Source organism: Argopecten irradians, chromosome 6 (assembly GCF_041381155.1).
Source record: "Argopecten irradians isolate NY chromosome 6, Ai_NY, whole genome shotgun sequence".
In the NCBI taxonomy this organism is placed as follows: Eukaryota; Metazoa; Mollusca; class Bivalvia; order Pectinida; family Pectinidae; genus Argopecten; species Argopecten irradians.
In genome coordinates this window covers 6,869,007-6,887,887 of record NC_091139.1, presented here as the reverse complement: position 1 = coordinate 6,887,887, position 18,881 = coordinate 6,869,007, and the positions used below count along the sequence as shown (strand labels likewise).

Below are 18,881 nucleotides of genomic sequence, written 5' to 3'. Positions count from 1 at the left end.
TCATCCTAAAGAATATTGTTCTTGGAGTTGGGTATCAGCATCATTATCGTGGTTAAGCTTAATTCATTCAATTTAGTATACAGAATATTGTTCGCGGGGTTGGCTCTCAAAATCATGGATAAGCTAAATTCATTAAGTATAAAGAATATTGTTCATGTTGATTATCGGCGTATTCTGTAATTATGCTTCGCAACGAATGGGGAGTAGATAAAAATAATCAACCTACGATCAGGGTTCCTACGGATGCGTCCTATCGCGTCATTTCCTAACTACATATTTTGTGGTGACTTGGGCATTTATGTGTTTCCGACATAACAATTTACTAGTTTACCTTTATTAACCAACGGTTTAGGATGTGCTTAAAAAAAGAAGTGTTATTGAAAAATTATCACGCGCTCACTGTGAACTCTTTACATGGTAGTACATAAAGTCCTTAAAACACATTTAGTACAGCACACGATAATTACTAGGAATGCGATTAGATAACAGTCATGGTCTATTTTGCGAAAGTTCCATGTCTTCTTGACTACGGGAGACTATACCTGACTACGGGAACTGTACCAAAGTGTTTTCCACGGGAATGAGCACGCGACCAAATACATGACGTCATAGTGAATGTCATGTGACGTACTAAATCTAGTACATTGTACCCCCTTTCCCTCGGGAACAGTTCTCTTATAGTGTTGTCTGGAGAGGTATAGTCCCCTCGTCTTCGACTTTGGGACTATACCTCGCCAGACAACACTATAAAAGAACATTTTCCTCTGGAAAAGGCCATAATAGAAAAGTAGCGTATATCAATATCCGAGGAAGTTGTTCAGTTGACATTAAAAAGTATAACCCTGCAGGCGAATTACTGTAAGATATTCCTATTTCAAGATATTTAATGCATGCAACAACATTTAACAATCGAAGAGTTTTTCAAAACTTGATACATAAAACACCAGCCTAGTTAAGTTTTTAAATTTTTAAATGCATAACAACACATATTTGTTTAGTACAAAATTGTAAAATTATCGATGTATATCTCCTGATTTATTTCATAACTTAAAAAATGACATCAAATCGACAACATGGCGTAAGTTTGGTTTCTTTTCATGATTGCACATTTATATTTTTCGGAACGATTTTTCTTTGACGTGTGTAAATATTAAAAATAAAACCAGCGAAAAATAGTAAAGCAGACCAAATATACCTGAAAGAGAAAAATAGAGAATTTAAAAAAAGTATCCACTAATAACTCCAAAAGTCAGAAACTTGACTTTAACTACTTTGAGCTTTTACTTCACCAATCACTACTAAGCATGTCTTAATTGTAATATTTTTAATCTTTTTTCCAGAAATGTTTGTAAATGACGAGGCGTTAAATACATATTTTGACTGTGATATTGTAGCAATTGGTGAATATTAGAGAATATACATAGCGAGTTAACTAGGATCAGGGGAACCAATAATATCATCTATAATATATTCATACTCACTGATACACAAATGGCTTGGGAAATACTATGAACGATAAAGCAATGGAAAGAGCTTTTCTTAGCAGTGTCACTGAAATAGAAATTGAAATAAAACATGTACAGTGTATTATGTCAGCAGTATGCTACATTGATAGTTATCATCTTTTGTTCAGCATTATCAGTTCCTTTTACGGAAGGTACTAGTTGAAATGTTAAATTAATGGTGAGTTTAAAATGATCCATGGTACTTTTGCAATATGTACTAACAAAGGATATTTTTTATGAAATAAATACTAACAAATTTCAGACTTACTAGTACTAGCTATATGCATGTGGCTTTACTGTCAAAGAATTAATTTGTTCGTCTAATATCGAATTGATAAATTACATGTACTTGTATGTTACACGTTCAAAATAATATTGTTTTAGCATTGAAATCAATTTATATTTGAAACAGTTTGATGCAGTTATGTAACCTTATACGTTATTTCATAGAAAATAATAGAATATGCTGATGATGTTCATTGATATTCATGTCACATTGTATATTGACGTTACCCCTTTAAAACATTTACTCGTCAAAACTTCCTTATCTAATGTCTTACTTATAAAATACGAAATGGTGAATGTAATGGATACAACACTGACCTGTATTCAGAGAATATACACTTAAAGTTTGTAATAAAACAATTCAACAAATCTATATAGGCAAAATGTCTTAACGTCAACTTGGCCTAAAAACGTCAAATTAACATGAAAAAGCCTGAAAAGCTCTGAAATTCACGTGAAAATGACCCAAGATTGATCTGAATGTATTCAGGACATTTTGTCTGTAAACCACTCTAATTATATTCAATACTTACGACCTTCAATGTGAAAATGTGAAAATCCTTACCTGTTACGCCAACTAATGAACCGTGAGATTTCATCAAGGTCTGTAAGACGTTTGTTCCCAGTAAGCCAAACACAGATGACATTATTGTGTAACCGTAAGTCTCGACCATGTGCTAGAAATGATTATCAAAGTGTTTTATAAATATTTATACTGCGTTTTCCTTTTTAGCTCACATTGCCTGAAGGGCCGGTGAACTTATGTCATGGCGCGGCGTCCGTCGTCCGTCCGTCCGTTCGTGTTCCGTCAGTCCGTCAACATTTTCTTTAAATCGCTACTTGTCAAATTTGTCCAGAAATATCCTTGGGGGAAGAGGAATAGAGCTTGAATAGATTTTGGCTCTGACCCCCGGGGGCAGGAGGGGCGGGGCCCAATAGGGGAAATAGAGGTAAATCCTTTAAATCGCTACTAGTCATAGAGTTCTGCATGAAATGTCACCAAATTTGGTCAGAAATATCCTTGGAGGAAGGGGAACATAGTTTGCATATTTTTTTGCTCTGACTCTACCCCCCGGTAGCAGGAAGGGAGGGGCTAAATAGAAGAAATAGAGTTTTTTTTTTTTCAAATCGCTACTTGTCATAGAATTCGGCATGAAATGTAACCAATTTTGGCCAGGAACATCCATGGGGGAAGGGAAACCGGGTTTGTATAAATTTTGGCTCTGACCGCCCGGGGGCAGGAGGGGCAGAGCCCATTAGGGGAAATGGAGGTAAATCCTTTAAATCGCTACCAGTGATAGAATTCTTCATGGAATGTAATCAAATTTGGCCAAGATACTTGGGGAAGGAACTTTGTTATTTGGTCTGACCCAAGGAGGGGCGGGCCAATAGAAATGTATCGTTTAAATGCTACTGGTCATAGATTCTGAGGAATGTAACAATTTTGGCCAGAAATATCCGTGGGGAAGGGACAGAGTTTGACGGGCACTGGTAAACGTTAATTGATGAAACCAGAGAATATTAGAATTTTCTTGACCCCTCCAGGCAGAGTGATGAGCCCAATATTGTGGGAAAAGCTCTGACCCCTCAGGGGCAGGAGGTGCAGAGCCCAATAGGGGAATAGAGGTAAATCGTTTGAATCGCTACTAGTCATAGAGTTCTGCATGAATTTTAACAATGAACCTGTATTCAGAACATAACTTGGCATTACAAACCAGGTGAGCGATACAGGCCCTCTGGGCCTCTTGTTTAAATGTCTTTTTTTTTGTTTATATAAAATATTTGATGATATTATATATGGAATAAAACCCAATTCCAAAACAATTATTCAATATGCTCAAAGGAAGGGATATCAATTTTGGCACTCTTGTGGTCATCGATATATGTGGGGGTAAGGTTATTTTTGCCATTTATATGGCCTAGACTATCAGGTGTGGTCGGAGACCATTTTGAGTCATGTACGGGCTTAACAGGTAGGTTAATCCCTGATGGGTCCAATTTGACGAAATCAAATGATTTTTCTTTTAAATTACTTTGTTTTCTTACTTATTATGAATTGATATATGAAAAAATAATAAGGATACATATTCTACTTCATAAATAGGTCACAGTCACATAGTTTTGTAAATGACAATAACGGCTCAGAAGGTCGATAACATATACTTTCAACTATCGCTTACCTTATTACAAAACCTGAAGGCTGGTTCGAAGGTTCTTGAAAGTACCAAGGAAACCAAAAGACCGAGAAATCCTATAGAACAGGAATAAAACATCTGTAAACAGAATAAAAACGACTCGGTGAAATAATGAAATCATACGATGGTTATATATAATGTAAAGTAACTTTTTATCGCGGTGTTTGGTGGATGGAAAATACAAGATTTGGAAAATTAATTTAAAAATCGGGATATTTATTTAAAAATCGGGATATTTATTAAGTAGTATTTATTATCCCGATTTTTTTTAGTAATTTTTCAAATCTGGTATTTTCTATTTTAGGTATATTCATCAGTCCATCCACAAAATACAAAATACTATGACAACATTCATTTTCATTGAATTTTATTTTATAGTAAGAGTTAGTAACAGGAACATGAGAACCTTTTTAACAATACAGTATGCAGTTATTTTTTACAACATATTCTTAGTAGTTTTACATTTTCAAAAACTCATTTCGATTGCAAACGCAAACAAAACATTAAGTTGACAAAATAAAAGTTAGTTCAAATAATACAAAAATTCTCCTTCCATTGCAATATGTCCGATCTGTGAACGATTATATCCAAACAATGTTTGGTGACAAAAATGGTTCTTAATCGATTTATAAAATCTTGTTAGGGTTGAAGGCAAAATGACTTTAAGAATAACTATAAAAAAATATAAAATTACTTATAATATTTAGCAACATGTTCACTTGAGTACTGTATTATGGCAACTGACTGTACATGTCAGGCGCTTACATTTTATATCAAATATGATAGGACGGAAATGTTGGTAATTAAGCTGGCAACTCCATCAGGAGATTGTAATCCGTTAGTTACATTGTCCGTACTTTACATGTATTTATCTTTCATCTAATACATCAACCGTGATAAGTATTGAAATCCAAAACAGTAATTCGTGAAAACAGCGAGCAATTAAGCAAATGTAGGTAAGATCCGAGCTGTATTTGGGGTTGGGGATAGCAACGAAACAACAACAAAACATCAAACATATATTCGATATTGCAAAATGACATGGAATATTCAGATCGTGCTATTTTAAAAATAAAGTCGCCGTTTCAAATATTCTATGCGGTTTCGAAGTACATTGTACTTGTTCTTTTTCAAAAGCCTTCTTCTTCCTAACGTCTCCCTTGCCATGGTCTCACTTTTGGCCTTCTGTTGAGCGCATGCCCTTTGAGGTAAGCTCTACGTTCTGTCTCCTGGCCGAGACACACCAAAGTCTATAAAGGTGTTCGTTTCTGCTTCTGCTTAGCGCTCAGCATTAAGAGAGGGGACGACTGGTTCGTCAGAAAAATGTGAGTAGGTGGGGTGTGTTGCTCGGTATCTTCGACAGCATACTTTAGTGATATAGCACTATGAAAAGGGCAATAGTTTCAGTATACAAGAAGACAGAACATGAATATACTGCAGTCTCCCACACACAGCCGCACTTCATACACGCAACACACCGCATACATGGAAGGCTGCCCTGGCTGTTAATAGGACGTTAATAAATCAAACCAAAGCCTACAATAGATTGTGAAGACCTACCATTTCAGAGTCACTATATCTGTGATCTATTGATGTTCTTTGTTGCATACTCCCAATACCAATATCTGCACAAATCACTAACAGCATCGCCATTACGCCTGGAATTACATATTAAAATGCGCATCTGTAATGTTTTAAAAGATTAATTCGATATTGACATACCCTAACTCTATGAATACTTGATTTTTCATTATTTTTATTCAAAATAAATTCGTATTTTTTCAATTTCCGATGCACCAACGAAAAATAAAGTGCCCAGTGCAAGAAGCTATAGAAGTGAAACTAATTATTTTTACCTCCGAACTTTAAAAAAAGAAAAACAAAAAATGTAGGATTTTTTTCCAAATATTGTTAGGTTCTATACAGATTGTAATGATGATTTAATCTCTTAAATCATCTGTTTTCATTCTGTGAATATTAAATATAGGTATACGTACGTACCATAATGACTGTACGAAGTCGATACCTGGGCATCCGTAAGGGTAAACCCAACTACTCCCAGCGTTATGAGAATAGCAGATGTTATCTGGTTGGTGTCCGCTGGCTTGCCTATAAATGATGATACTTGATGTCAATATCATACTTATCAATCATTAATATTTGTGAGTTATTTGTATTCTAAATAAAACGCGAAAATAAAAGTAGCTTTGCATACCTTTTCATGAGTTGCTTATTTGCTCTCTATATAACAAATAATGTGACTGAAACAAGAGCCAAACATACAACTTGAATCAATGTTTATCGAAATATAAGTTTCTTCGAGGTCGTCTATCAGTCGATGTTACATCTCCGATATTTCGAGGGTTCCTATCACTGTCGTTATATTATCACACGCCTACAATTACTTCTTTTTAGATATTGCTATGGAACTACACTTAAAAAGGACCTGACAGGTTTGGTGGTGATGGAAACCCCAGGAGAAAACCACCTCCCAGCGTTCAGTACCTGGAAATCGAACTCGTAACCCAGAGATGGAGGGCTTGTGCTAATATATCGGGACATCTGAACCATTTGGTCAATGTAAACCCGAGTCATTTTAAATGTGTAACACAACGAAAACTGATGTAGCTTTATCTGAACCAATCAAACCATAAGAAATTTTACCATAGAATAGCACGCCTGTCGCCATTACTGGAACCAGCTTCATACTTTTATAGAGAACCAAGGTCGGGAAGTTGGTGTAACTCAGGGATAGATTTCCAAACCCAAACGATATCACTGTCAGCAAGGCTAAAACTGTAAATTTTCCTAGCGGAAGTCTGTAATCAGAAATCAACATGTACATTACTATTTAAGTCTTCCAGCGTTTCATGAAAATTCAAGCCTGTTGGTAATTTGGTATGTGATAGGGGAAACTGCTTGTATTTTTATGCAAAATGTGTAAAAAAAAACCCAATATGATGGATGGTGGAATATTTTTAATAGGTTTCTTCCGGTCATCATTGATGATTTTAGTGATACATAGACATTTTGTTAAAAAAAGACGCGTGTGTAAACTATGTAAAAGCATGAATACAACAAATATATGTCACTTGCTATTGCAAATTGAGTCCCATATATTACTATGGGTGATATTGAAATGGGACACAAATTTGATATGATAATTAATATATATTTAGCAAAATTATTATTATTTCAATTTTAAAGTTTTTTTCTTTGTCTGCTTGTTTTTTATGTTTTTTGTTGTAGTTTTCTTTTTTTTCTCTTTTTTTTTTTTTTTTTTTTGATATTGTTGTTTTCCTGTACATTTCAAGTTACAATGTCCTCCATATACGACGAATGTTATTTGTTATGGATATCTGAATCTATCAAAACAAACACCAAAAAGGATAAAAAAAAAAGAGCAATTAATCTCAACTCTCATTACCACAAGATGTTCTACCTTCTAATGGTAGCTGTCGTCTGCTGCCACTTCAGCGTCACCATACCATACAATGAAAAACTCGCAAGCTGTATCAATGTTAAGTACCAATTATACTTCAGAAACTCCTGCCGATATATGCGGGACGATAATTCCTGAAATTCAAGATTTAATTAAGTTTAAATTAATATGAGTTATATTTCATTCATTCGTTCGAAATACAACACCTTACTTTGATAGATTCATTAAGAAATAAGATTTTAAATGGTACAATTATGTTTGCTTTATAAATATAGTTTATAACAATGTTTACGCAAGAGACAAAACAACAAAGAATCCGCTTCGTAAAAGATACGTATACAATATGTAAAAGATACACGAACCGAGTTCACGATTATATGTTTGCAATGCTATTTAAATCGTTATACGTGTACAAGTACATATGTGACACAGTGTATAGTGTGATCGAATTCCAAAACGGTCATGGAATATGTAAAACCAAAATACATACCAAAAAGAGGCCTGCTATGATAAAGAACCCGCACATGGCGATGGATAGGACAAGCACTTGTGCGCGAGAAGACAAGTGGGAAATATCTACTATCACCACCTTGAGTTTGGATCCACGCGCATGCATAACCCGGTCTAGAGAATCGGGAGACATTTTCGGTGATATATGTTTACCCAATTACCTGGATTCAAATGATATACTTACCCGGTATACCGTCATGTATAAGTATTGAAATACGGGCTTTAAATAACTAACGTCTTGTGTCCTGTTCTATAATTAGTACATGTAAAGTGGCATGAACAAATTCAAAGACAGGACATATACTATATTGTACAATATATATATTTGTACCATATAAAAAGAATTCCAATCGTGGCCACAGGGACCTGGCACGAAAATTTTAAACCAACAGTATACATATATATGTATATATGTATACTGTTGGTTTAAAAAAATCGTGCCAGGTCCCCGTTATATATAAAAATCGTGCCAGGTCCCCGTTATATATAAATTACATTGAAAAAAAAACTGTATTCCAATATATCTATTGTGAAAATTGTAGATCTATTTGAAAAATACTATATCTGATGAATTGAGAATTATTGAATTATGTACAGAATATTACATAATCATCATATATTAAATGTTGACTATTTTTTCCATGGGTTTGGCGGGATTTCGTGTTATCAGCAGCGATCGTTGGCATCGGAAATGATTTTCATCTTAATACATTAATATCATATAAATCACGAGTGAAATATCATATTCACGCCCCTCTCCCCTATTTTTCTCCCCTTCTCTGTTTATTTCTGTCTTTATTATAAATTGGCAATACATTATCCATTTTGCCCCTCCCCCATCCATGTCTCTACGTTTATATATAAAAATATTATAATACTATATCATATTGTACAAGACAGGCATATTAATGTAAATAATTATTTGTGAGGAAAAAACTGTTCCTTATCCTAGTTAAATGTTGACAATATATTTTGTTTAACTGAACAAAGCGAAATTTTAAAATATGCCGTTAAATATGTTGAAAATATAGTAATATGAAGTATGCTATATCTTCATGTATAGATTTCTTCATTCATATGATGGTATCTTTGTATAGATCTTCGAGATCACAATAGATATAGACATACACTCTTTTCCTTTTTTTAAATTTCACGTGGTAAATGAAGCAAAAACTCGTCAAATGACCAAGCGACAACGTTAACGCGCGGAGTCCGTACTATTTTCTCTGCTTTTTGGATATCCAAAATTCCAATTAGTGATATCCAAAATTCGAATTAGTGAATAGCCAAAATTCTAACTCTTGTGCAATATCCAAAAATCAATCATTGATATTCATTTAAAATGAATTCTTGATATCCAAAAATCAATTATTGATATCCAAAAGTACAATTTTGGATATCCAAAAATACAATTTTGGCGCAATTTTGGTAAAAGGCGCAGGTATGTTTGGCTAGACGATTAGGTGCCGTAGATCGTGAGTTCGAGACCCTGATAATACGAGGAAGAACCTCTTTCACGAACAGTGGAAATTTCCCCACGAACAAATTTTAGAAAATTAAAAAGGTCCCAGGGGCCTGTGCTATTACCAAAATAAAGTTGCACAATAGAGGTGTGTGACAGGGTTCCTTTTTTTATCCAAACAGGTATCAAAATAATGTTTTATGTCATCAAACTGTATTATTTTTAAAGGGTATAAATAATCACATATTATAATCACAAATATGTAGGCAAAATGTAACAAATACAATTTTGGCTACATTTTTAAAACTACTAGGCAACTTTAATTTGGCCATAGCACAGGCCCCTGTGACCTTTTGTTTTTTCAAACGTAATTCGATGGTTTGAATTAATGTTGATACATACAACATTTAGTTTTAATAAAATTGGTTCGTGGGGAAATTTCCATTGGTCGTGAAAGAGGTCCTTCAATAAATTGTCATCCTTTGTTAAATTGTGTTTCTTTGATATGTATATACATTTAGGCCTATATATATATATAAAACAAATGTACAAAAGGTTAATTTTAGAAGAAAAAATATAAATATTCATTAAAAACTGTTTAATCACAAAACCAAAAAAAATATTTCATAAAAACTATATATAAACGTCATCTAACACTTCCAATTCTTTCGGTTATCTCCCTTGCGAGAAATCTTTTATTTTCCGGGAACAACAAACTAACACGTGAGTCTACTAGATACTGTGCCTAGATTGTAAGTACGTAATTTTATGAATATTAATGAATAATCTTATCATGATCAGATCGATTATTTTAAGAAAATGTTTAAATTTTATAGCATACTCCGACTTTAACTCTTCAACGTCGGGATTATTCCCAAATAAAGCAATGTCATGACCCGCTGTGATATTTATCCAGTTTGATGTAAGCAGTAATATTACGTTACAGATCCTAGAAGACTATCACTCCTTTTAATTTGATGAAGGATCTGAAAAAAATCAGTAGGGGTCAGATTCTGGTAGCCATTCAAACTGTTTCTTCCAGAATCTTAGAAGTGTGTTTCAGGGGACGAAATAGTTTGCAAGAGCTCTCAGACTTATTTTCGTTTATAAAGTCATCTCGCCCAAAGACCACAACAAAGCTAAATGTATACGTATACGGGGACGAAATGTCGTTTTAATTGATGTAGTAAGGTACAGAAAATACAAATATACACAGACGATATGCACGGTGAGTCTTTTTAGTACATTAATTGTGCGATCAGACTGCAACATACGTCTTTATATCATGTGTCCAATCAGATCTCGTAAAATGAACACTATTCATGTGTGAAATCACAACTTATGGAACAACAAAGTTATCATGAGTAATCTATTTTTATCGATTATTAGGAAAAAGTATATCATTGCCTGAACTAAAATGGCTGAAGCAAAGAAAGCAGATGCTAAGACAGCTGAAGCAGAACAAAAAATGCAAGACCTGAAGAAGAAAATTGATGAGGACCTTGAAAAATACATTGCTGATATGATTGCCAAAAATAAAGACAATGCTGTAGAGGAAGTTGAGGAAACAGATGAAGAATGGGAAGAAAAAATTAATGTAAGTTTAATTTGATCAACATTTCAGTAATAAAAATATTTAAATTATATAGATTTTAGGGGTGCAGTTTTCACCAAATAATGACTCCTTCCCCTGCCATAGAGAAAATTTAAATAATCTTCCCAATTTGCAAATGTAATTTCCCTAATTAAAGTAAATATCTCTAATTAAATACACATACATGTAGGATTATTACGTTAACTTTCAATCAAAGACCTATGGGTCTATAGTGGTGATTACAGCCTACATTGGACGCAGCGGTGTCCCCAGCCCAAAGCATTCAAATTGTGAGTTTTAATTCTAAACTGGCGAGTTTCTCTACAAACCATTCCTTGACATCTCTATCCGGATTGTGAATTTTCCAGACTTATAGCGTCCTCATTATCCGGGTCCACTCTATAATTATATATATAAGTAATAATAGTCTTTCATTTTATTTGGATCTACAAAAATAAGAAATTGTCGATTATCATTGAAATTTTTATGCAAAGCGACCTTATGTTTTCTAGCACTTAATGAAGCATCCTGCTTTTGCCAAGGAAGTAGACTTAAGTCAACCTCTTCACCCTGCTATGGAAGGCCTGATGAAATTGAAGTATGAAGATGAAAATCCAACAGGTAATTATAGAAGAAAGGGACTCAAACTAACTGATAGGTCTGAGTTATGCCCCATGCTATATGATAGATATGAGTTATGTCCCTTGCTGTATGATAGGTCAGAGTTACATTGTATGTCCTCTGTTGTATGATAAGTCTGGGTTATGTCCCCTGCTGTATGATAGATCTGAGTTATGTCCCTTGCTGTATGATAGATCTGAGTTATGTCCCTTGCTGTATGATAGGTCTGAGTTATGTCCCCTGCTGTATGATAGATCTGAGTTATGTCCCCTGTTGTGTCAGTGATATAGCTGTCCTTAAACTTTTTTTTTAAACTTGACAATATTGTAAAATGCTTTAAGGACTGGACAGTATTTACGTCTACTCATACAAACATTCAATGTAATTTTGGTGCAATCAATTTTTAGCTTTAAGATCCTCCTTTTTCGATATTCAGGACTTGAAATCATTTTCTAATGCAAAATTTTAACTGCAAAATGTGTTTCAAATATTGTTTTCAGCACAAAATGATTATATACTTTGACAGTTATTGACACTTTTGTGTGATGTTTTTGAGTTATTGTCCTTTATTTATTGTTGGTGGGATCTTTGACTTACCATCTTATATTTCTGGGCAAACTAGATGTGGTAAAAGATCCAATTGTTCCTTTGACTTTCAGCTAGAGCCGAGTCTTTCAAAGAAGATGGTAATGCTGAATTTAAAAAGAAAAGATATGACATTGCCACTGACAATTACACAGAAGGTATAAAATGTGAATGTCCAGACCGTCAGCTTAATGCAGTACTTTATAGTAACAGAGCAGCTGCTCAGTTCTTTCGAGGTAAGCTAACAATACTTTTTAATAGTAGGTACTAGCACATGATTATATATCTGGAGTTTACCCATTATATATAGCCTTGTGTACCAACAATGTCCAAATCGAGAAGTACACCTGTCTCTCTACTTGGAATATAATGTCCCACTTCATTTTTGAGGCATCATTTTCTGAAGTAGAATCTTTATTAGAAATAAGTAAATATGATTTACCATGTTATGAGAAATAATGTAAATATGATTACCATGGTATTAGAAATAATGTAAATATGATTACCATGGTATTAGAAATAATGTAAATATGATTACCATGGTATTAGAAATAATGTAAATATGATTACCATGGTATTAGAAATAATGTAATATGATTAACATGATTTTAGAAATAATGAAAATATGATTACCATGGTATTAGAAATAATGTAAATATGATAACCATGTTATTAGAAATAACGTTAATATGATTACCATGTATACATAGTTCCTTCAAATTATTAGTTTGCTATCAATTTACATGTACATATATATATGCAAGTCATTAATTTTGTGAAAGGTCTAAATCTGGTCTTATGATCTGTATTAAAGTGCCTCCTTATAGTTTTTTTTAAGTATTTCTTCAAGCATACTGGATGCTTCTATGGTTAAATATGGTATATATTAGAATATAATTGAGAAAATAGATTGGAGAGTTAATTATCAAACGCTGTATATTTAAGTGTATCTATATTAAGAGAACCAACAAACATTTACACTCGACCATGTGTATAGAATTTTATTATAATTACAGGTAACTACAAAACAGCTTTACATGATTGTATTTTTGCCAGAAAGTTTATTTCAACACATATGAAAGCCATTGTGAAAGGTAGGTATAAGCAGGGAGTTTTTGATGTTCTATAGTTTAATATATCTGCTCATGTGTGAAGCATGAAAAATTGTAATGCTGTGTGTTTAGTCTGTAAAAATAATTGGTTATGATTTTATCCCCCTAGTTATGCAGCCTACTGATATTATATTATCATGTTGTGATTGTCAAACTTTATTAGCTAGGTTTAAAAGTAAATTATCTGTCTTTTACATTTAATTTACTATAAAGACATGAACCCACCAAATTAGTCAAATCAAAGAAAGGGACAATTCAGTCTAGAGAGTACAGTAAAATTTGCACGTATTTCGTAAACTAACCAGTTCTACTTCTATTAGAAATTAGATTAGTTGGTTTTACTGTGATAAGCCAGAAAAGCCCACTGTAGTGAGATGTGAAATGTTCAAACTCGCTTACTGTCCGCCATTACACATAGTGGTTGGATGTCTTGTATGTCAAACCCTGGCCATTGCCAGTGTAGTAAAGAAATTTTTGTCTAGAACTACTCAAATCGCTCTTGCAGAAGTGTGTTTTCCTTATTATATGCATGTTCTTGTCTTAAAAATAATTTCATCAACTCCTCAGTGGTTATGTATTGCATTTGTTTAATATGCATGACTTTGGCTCGGGTATGGGTACAGCGTACATGTTATACCTGCATGCTTAATAATATTGATCAATGGTTTGGAATTTCAACAGTATCAATCAAAATACTTCACAATGTAGTGACATTTGTCAATATGTCTAGTTATACATTAATGTCACATTTTGCTTTGTGGTTACAATGTATGTACCAGAATTAGCCTCAAAGAATTGTCCATTTTTAAGACTTGTTTGTTTTATATGATACTAGGAATTAAATTCAAAACATTCCAAGAATTTTAGATGAAATCTAAAAATAATTATCAATGAATTTAGTGATTGAATGAAAATTTACCTGTTGGTATAATATTGATATAATTTTTATATGTTGATGATACAGGTGCTCAGTGTTGTATGGAGATGAAGAGGTATAGTGAGGTGGACAAATGGTGCACTGCTGGATTAATGGTACATTTATCTACAAGTCAGCAGGGAAATAAATATCATAGCAATAAATGATCAATAAATGATAAAATATATGTCAATATCCTCATGAAGCTGAATAATTCCAGCACTGTCGGTGAATTCTTTCAACATGAAAATTCTCTTTAGAAAAGCATTATAAAAGTCAATGAACGTTCCTTCAACTCATTCACCCCTGAAGACACATTTAGACTCTTCTAAATCAAAGACTAGACCAGTCCATTATGAAATATCAGGGGTGAATGAGTTTATAATGTTTTTATTAACTTCTATTAAATTACAAAGCTTTCCTATTGAAAAGTTGAAATTTTGGTCGGAAAATGTTCCTCTCCGTTTTCCTTTACTGTATATGTATGCTTCACCTACATTATGTATCTTGTAATTTTACTTTTTATATGAAGATTTCAATTTCTTAAACTCTTTTATTTTCAGTTAGAACCAAAGAATGAAAAACTTCTGGAAATGAAGCTAAAAGCAGACAAGTTGCTGGTAAGTCTGAAGGTTGATGTTGATAATGATCATGAAAATGCTGCCCCTATTGCATGATCGTAAAAGGCGACTAAATTTAGGATCTTATCTTTTCTCTTCTTCCTAACTGACTTTATCTTTCCTAATGCCTACCTTAGCACCGCCTCACTTTTGGCCTTGAGTTGAGCGTTCGCCCCTGTGAGGAAGGCTCTGGGTTCTGTCCCCTGGCCGAGACACACCAAAGTCTATAAAAGTGGTAGTTTCTACTCCTGCTTAGCGCTCAGCAAACAGGGAGTGGGACGACTGGTTCGCCCGTTGTCAGTATAATGTGACCGGGTGGGGTGTGTTGCTTTGTGTCTTCGGCGGCATGCTTCAGTGATATAGCACTATAAAAAGGGCAATAGTTCCACTATACAAGAAGACACAACACGAACATACCGCAGTCTCCCAGTACAATCACCTCGCACAACATGCACGCAACACACCGCATACATGGGAGGCCGTCCTTACATGACCATAGCTGTTAATAGGACGTTAATAAATCAAACAAACAAATGATAATGATCATGAAAATGGACATTTCAAGTTTTAAGCAGTCAGGATATTCAGTGTTTAATGTACATGTTACAACTGTAAAGCGAGTTACCTGCCCTTGCTCAGCTATAGATATTGATCGTCACTTCATGTAATTGCCAGCATTCATCATATTTTTTTAGAAGAAAGAAAATGTGAATTTCATTCGGGGAATAATAATGTCACCATTAGAAACCTACAGACAAGGGAGATAAGTTTTTAACATACGAAGACAATATATTCGAACCCCAGTAAATCTTGAACTGCAAGGAAGACCCTGTTTAATTTGAATCATTTTGTTTGTTGATTCTGACCAAAAAATGTTCACTATACATTGTATATTGTTCTTGCTGATTTCATGTGAAATGAATACTGTTTTTAAAAACACCCTTATATAAAATGATGATTCATTAATATGCTTTCAAGATAAAACAATCTTCGACTTTAAACTTCATCATAAGCTTTCCTCTCACAGAAAAAGCAAGAAAGAGACAAACGGAAAGAAGATGCCAAAGACCGAAAAGAGCAAGCAGAAGATATGAAATTGATTGAGGAAATTCAGGTAAAACATTTATATCCTAATGGTATTCACTATCATATTCTTAGGGTTCATATAAAATTAATATTTATGAGCAACATTTAATCAGTTGTTAATGGGTTTATTAATTTCCAATTTGTAATATTAAACATACCATGCCAAGAGACTAGGAATCCTACAAGCTTTAAAATGAATTTTTAGTAAAATATGCGGAAAAGGTAAAGAAAGCATGAAGCTCTCATAGTGTTGTGATGAAGTATGTTACGTAAACAAACAACTAAATGATAACTAAACTCGACAAATTATAGGATTATACAAGCATTTAACAATGAATGCCTAGTAATCCAGATAAAATCTAACACAAATAATTAATAAAAAATAAAAACTACAAAAACTTGTGTGAAATTTATGTTGTATGGAATCTTTATCTATAGAATAGTGTCAGTCTTCAAACAAAATTTGTTTGGATTTGTTAGAGTCGGGGAATACAGTTGGCAGGCTTGAAGTTAGCAGACAGTAAAATACATCCAAGTCTCCTGACCAATTTGGAGATACCAAACTCAGGAAATGCCAAGGTTCACGTGGATGCTGACAAGAAGTTAGTGTGGCCTGTACTCTTTATGTATCCGGAGCACACACAGACCGACTATATCGAGCTCTTCAGAGAGGATGTGAGGTAGGTCATAGACATTGGAATAAAAAAAGATATTAATAGGTCTTAACAAAATAAGGCTTTTTAGTATAAATTTATGTACAAATGTACATGTAATGTTATATTTTAATTGATTTAGACCTGGTGACCTGTGCTATTGAGAGTCAAGGTCATTCATCATGCAAACTTGTTAATGTTTCAGTCGAGCAATCTGCTGGTATAATATGAGATTTCTTGGCCTCTTGGTTCACTATACTGATCATTGCATGGATCTATGTGAATACTATGTTCAGATACCATGAAATGAAATAAACTTAGGATTGATGCCATGATGGAAACATAAGGCATTGGCACGTTGCAGCAAGCTTGATCTTGTGACCTTGAATCATAAAGAGCATTTATACTTTAACAATCTTGAAAGCTAATCGCCCAGTCTGGTATATTTACAGGCCAAGTGACAGGTTTAGAAGTTCCTGTTTAAAAGAAGTTGTAGGGATCCCAGAGATTTTAGCATAATTGACCTCAGTCTGTGAATGATTGTCAAGGTCATTCTTTTAAACAACTTAACCCTGATAGGGCTATACCCTAGGATGCTTATGGCTGTTTGTTAGCTGTACTTAGCTGTAATTTAGAAATAAAATGTAACTTATTTATGATTGAATTATGGAACATGCCCAATAGACAACAGTATACTATTTGAATAGGCCACATGAGACAGTAAAGTGATTCAGGTGGCTTAAACTTCTGCAGACTATATCTTTCTACTGGTCGTTTTATTGTCTGTTATTTTTTTCTCCACAAATTCAATATATATGTGCATTGTTCTTGACAAATGATTGTGATATAATATATATACAGTAATACATGTCAATATTTACATGGGACTTGAATTCTTTCAATTGTTTTGCTAAAATTTTGTTTAGGTTCATAGACCACATCGAGAACATGTTTGGACCACATTTGGAGCCAGCTCCCTGGGACACAGATAATAAATACAAACCAGCCAACATTCAGGTACTAGATTTAGATTGTTGTAAAAACATGGCGACTGTTGGTAATTAAGTTATCAACTCACAAATCTCATTTGAATTAACTCGTTGATCCATCTGCTTAATTACTTTTTGAGTTTTAATTGCAAAATTATATTGCAGTTATATTTGTTTATTTCAATGCCTGATGTTTTGCTAAACGTCTACATGAATGATCTATAGGCACATGCAATATACTTAGAATTTTTAAACAACTCATGAAATTACTGCTCTTGAATTATTCTCTCAAAGTTAGCAGATTGTGATTTAACTAAGTATTCAAAATATAATGATAATGTCTCTTTTAATATAATTTTAACCAACTTTATTTCATGGTTACTTTGTTTTAGAACAATTATTTTAGTGTATAGTATGCAAACCTATGCTGTGTATGTGATCTTGTTATTTAGGGCTTAATGCAGTCTCACATAGAACCAGTCAGTTTTAATATTAATATAGCTTGTCACCTTATTAACTTGTGAATTATCTTTCCTTATTTAAAGTAAAATGCTGCTAATTGTAGGTGTATTTTGAGGACAAAGAAAAAGAAACACTGTATGAAGTTGATTTAAATTCTACCTTGCATCAGGCCCTCTCACACGAAAGGTAACTATACAAACTTAATCTATATAGAAAAAGCTTAATTAACTTCTATAATTGTGTTTGTCAATTTGGTAATCACAACTTAAAGATGCTCCACCGCCGACAGAGCATAAATGATATTCATCATTTGAACAATAATTGGTGTTTAATCATGTATATATAAGTCTAATTAACACAAAAAAAATAATACAAAAATAATTTATTTTGCCTTTGGTACACGCGCAATCAGTTCTTCATTCCATATAGGATATAGTGACACAGAATTTTTTAGGGATGCTATTAATTATTTGAAAAAATATCTTTTGTCAGCGGTGGAGCATCTTTAATGTATGTTATTGACTGAGAGATAAATCAATCGTTTACGTGACACAGTTGTATTAAAGAAATCATCAACACTCTATAGCTATTTCATATTTTCAAAAAGCAAAAATAAATGTACCCCATAATGCATCTGAATTGTTGACACAGGTTCTTTTACTTCTTTTACAGGTATATTGTACAGTTTGGGACTCCAAGTTTTATTTTACTGATTAAAGGATCACGATGTCAAAAAAATTTTCTTCAACCTTTCAAAAGTGTATATCCAGCATCATAAATAAAACAATTTTAATATTTTTCAGGGTCAGAATGATTTTTTTATGTTGAAAATGTTAAACAGAAG

The 18,881-nt window shown here is 33.4% G+C and overlaps 2 protein-coding genes across 4 annotated transcripts; one reads left to right on the top strand and one right to left on the bottom strand.

The window, feature by feature from the left end:
- Positions 1-1,067: 1,067 nt before the first annotated feature.
- On the bottom strand, positions 1,068-8,116 carry LOC138324835 (adenosine 3'-phospho 5'-phosphosulfate transporter 2-like). The gene is made up of 9 exons (XM_069270017.1): positions 7,918-8,116; positions 7,428-7,561; positions 6,650-6,804; positions 5,987-6,094; positions 5,546-5,643; positions 3,971-4,063; positions 2,356-2,467; positions 1,482-1,551; positions 1,068-1,195 (listed from the first exon to the last, which is right to left on the bottom strand). Exons 1-9 carry the CDS (start codon positions 8,068-8,070, stop codon positions 1,096-1,098), a joined length of 1,023 nt encoding a protein of 340 aa, XP_069126118.1. The 5' UTR covers positions 8,071-8,116; the 3' UTR covers positions 1,068-1,095.
- Positions 8,117-10,053: 1,937 nt separating this feature from the next.
- Positions 10,054-18,834, top strand: LOC138324833 (tetratricopeptide repeat protein 4-like). Of its 3 annotated transcripts, none has more exons than XM_069270013.1 (12): positions 10,054-10,151; positions 10,789-10,996; positions 11,506-11,614; positions 12,274-12,435; positions 13,216-13,293; positions 14,276-14,343; positions 14,791-14,847; positions 15,875-15,961; positions 16,414-16,613; positions 17,513-17,603; positions 18,141-18,223; positions 18,710-18,834. In XM_069270013.1, the coding sequence occupies exons 2-12, from the start codon at positions 10,817-10,819 to the stop codon at positions 18,813-18,815; spliced, it is 1,221 nt and encodes a 406-aa protein (XP_069126114.1). In that variant the 5' UTR covers positions 10,054-10,151; positions 10,789-10,816; the 3' UTR covers positions 18,816-18,834. The 3 variants fall into 3 exon arrangements, with proteins under 3 accessions (XP_069126114.1, XP_069126115.1, XP_069126116.1); XM_069270014.1 differs by having other exon boundaries at positions 10,058-10,155; XM_069270015.1 differs by having other exon boundaries at positions 10,076-10,122.
- Positions 18,835-18,881: the final 47 nt, after the last annotated feature.

What these genes read in the sequence shown, in the direction of transcription:
- LOC138324835 (XM_069270017.1), bottom strand. Translation starts at nt 8,070, where the DNA reads ATGTCTCCCGATTCTCTAGACCGGGTTATGCATGCGCGTGGATCCAAA. An exon ending in GACAGGCGTGCTATTCTATG is followed by an intron (nt 6,095 to 6,649) that starts GTAAAATTTCTT and finishes CATCATTTATAG; the next exon opens with GCAAGCCAGCGGACACCAAC. An exon ending in GACTTCGTACAGTCATTATG is followed by an intron (nt 5,644 to 5,986) that starts GTACGTACGTAT and finishes ATGTAATTCCAG; the next exon opens with GCGTAATGGCGATGCTGTTA.
- LOC138324833 (XM_069270013.1), top strand. Translation starts at nt 10,817, where the DNA reads ATGGCTGAAGCAAAGAAAGCAGATGCTAAGACAGCTGAAGCAGAACAA. An exon ending in AGCTGCTCAGTTCTTTCGAG is followed by an intron (nt 12,436 to 13,215) that starts GTAAGCTAACAA and finishes TTATAATTACAG; the next exon opens with GTAACTACAAAACAGCTTTA. An exon ending in AATTGATTGAGGAAATTCAG is followed by an intron (nt 15,962 to 16,413) that starts GTAAAACATTTA and finishes TGGATTTGTTAG; the next exon opens with AGTCGGGGAATACAGTTGGC.